The sequence below is a fragment of the Plasmopara halstedii genome (assembly GCF_900000015.1).
Source record: "Plasmopara halstedii genome assembly, contig: Scaffold_3111, whole genome shotgun sequence".
NCBI lineage: Eukaryota > Oomycota > Peronosporomycetes > Peronosporales > Peronosporaceae > Plasmopara > Plasmopara halstedii.
The window spans coordinates 215,904-217,853 of record NW_020190014.1 but is presented as its reverse complement, the minus strand read 5'-3'; the positions used below and the strand labels follow the sequence as shown (position 1 = coordinate 217,853).

At 43.9% G+C, this 1,950-nt stretch overlaps 1 protein-coding gene across 1 annotated transcript; it reads left to right on the top strand.

Moving 5' to 3' along the window:
* Positions 1–272: 272 nt before the first annotated feature.
* Positions 273–1,061, top strand: PHALS_07553 (Zinc finger C2H2-type/integrase DNA-binding domain; the record flags this gene model as incomplete). Its single annotated transcript, XM_024721040.1, has 4 exons — positions 273–395; positions 481–589; positions 669–802; positions 867–1,061. The coding sequence occupies 4 exons, from the start codon at positions 273–275 to the stop codon at positions 1,059–1,061; spliced, it is 561 nt and encodes a 186-aa protein (XP_024586179.1).
* Positions 1,062–1,950: the final 889 nt, after the last annotated feature.

Here is a 1,950-nt window from a genome sequence, read left to right as displayed (position 1 = left end):
GACAATAAGTATGTCTTTCACTGTATTGCGTACCACAAGCAGTAGGACGCCAAAAAAGATTAGCGTAAAATTTTTTGGCAAGCATTCAAGCAGTAATGTTCGTACAATGATATCAATTATACTCTAACTCTATTTTGCAGTTTTAATCTTCGACGAATTCGAGGACTGCTTATACTTGAACATAAATGTATTTTAAGTAATTCCTCACGGTGCCATTCAACATGAGCAGACACGTCCTAACGAGACTAGATTGAGCCTTGGAAACGAAGAAAATGTTGTGCTGCGTTAAGGACTATGCTGGAGTGGGACTAGAGCAGTTGAATCATTACGTGAAGAAGTTCGGTCCATTGGTGAACCCCGTTTTCGGCGAGCAGCCGGCTTTCTTCATCGACGAGGTACTTGATCCCAGATCGAACGGCTGTGTATGGAATTAAGAAGGTGGCGGTCAAGATTGCATCGCATCTTTATAACTGGTCAAAGTGGACTAGAAATGGAGGCAGAGTGACAACCTCACAGGGGACGTATATTTTAGAGCAGCTTCCTGGAGGTCCCAAAGTGAGATTGCCCGACGTGGCTTACACACCGCGAGGTGATTGACTCCTGAACAGATATGGACATACCGTGGTGAACATTATGTCCCTGCTGTTGTCGTTGAGTATCTGGTTCAGGCTCTCAACGCCAAGCTCTCGATCGAAAGATGCAAAATGAATATTTTAAGCATGGCATCCAGTTGGGTTGGCTGATCGATCCACGCCCAGACTTTCAGAGTATGTATGAGTACTATCTCGACGAAAATGGAAATGTGCAATGCTCTGACAACACTGAATGGAGATCATGACGGTGGTGATGTTCTTCCTGGATTCAAGATACACGAACCTATGTTAAAAATGGTGCTGAACCAGGATTCGGGATCGTCGTCGGAAGATGAAGTCGATCTAGTGTGTCCTTGTCCAGGATGTAACACGCGATTTCGATCGCCTGGTGCAATTGCTGCTCATGTTGAATGGCACCGTGAGGAAAGAGCTATTTCGAAGTACTTAGCCAAAAGTGGGAACTCATAATCATCTAGTGTGGCAGCACACCAGCATGGACAAGTCCCTATCTAACCATATCACAATACTCAAAGCTTACAACCAAGCATCGTTGACGGTGCTGACTGTCTTTTTAATCCTGACAAGTGCGTAAAATAAGATAATATAAATGTATCACGGTAATGTTTTACTGAAAGTATTGTTTCTATCGATATAGTGAACGCTGTCGGTTGAGCGGTTCTTTTACTACCGTAAGTTTCAAGATGTTAATAATATAAGTTAAGCGCCGTGATATAAAACTACTGGTGATATACTTATCTCTTCAAGAAACGATTTATTATTCACGAGCTCGCATTGGTTCTTCTTGCGATTTTGAAGTCAGAGCTAGCCAATGTCATCTCGCACTTGGAGCATTGTCACTTGCAATAGCACATATCAATATCCTTGATGTAGAGAATACAGTTCTCGTGAGAAGGAATATTGTTAACATCGTGCTTTTTGTTTCAATGCCGGCCAGTCATCAATGGCCTTGACGTTAGCGGGGTCCGCCCGAAGTCCACGCTTTTTAATCAAGCACTCTAAAAGGGGATTACTTCAGCGCCGAAAATGCGCTTATCTGCAATAGCATACAGCTCATTCGTGCGCATGCACTCCAGGCACCACAAGAACGCGACGATAAGAAGCAGATCGTAAAGCAGTGGCGATCGAAACACGACACGATTAAGTGGCGCCTTATTCGGACTCTTAGACATAGGAGTAAAGTCTGCAAAAACGCCCATTTTGTAGTCGATATCGTCCATGCTGACACTTTCAAGGTTCATGTCATCAGTAAGATTAGCACGTCTCTCCATTTCCATTCGAGTTCCCCATTCGACACCTACCTTTTGTGTCCGGAAGCCGAAAGTCAGGTGGCGTATCG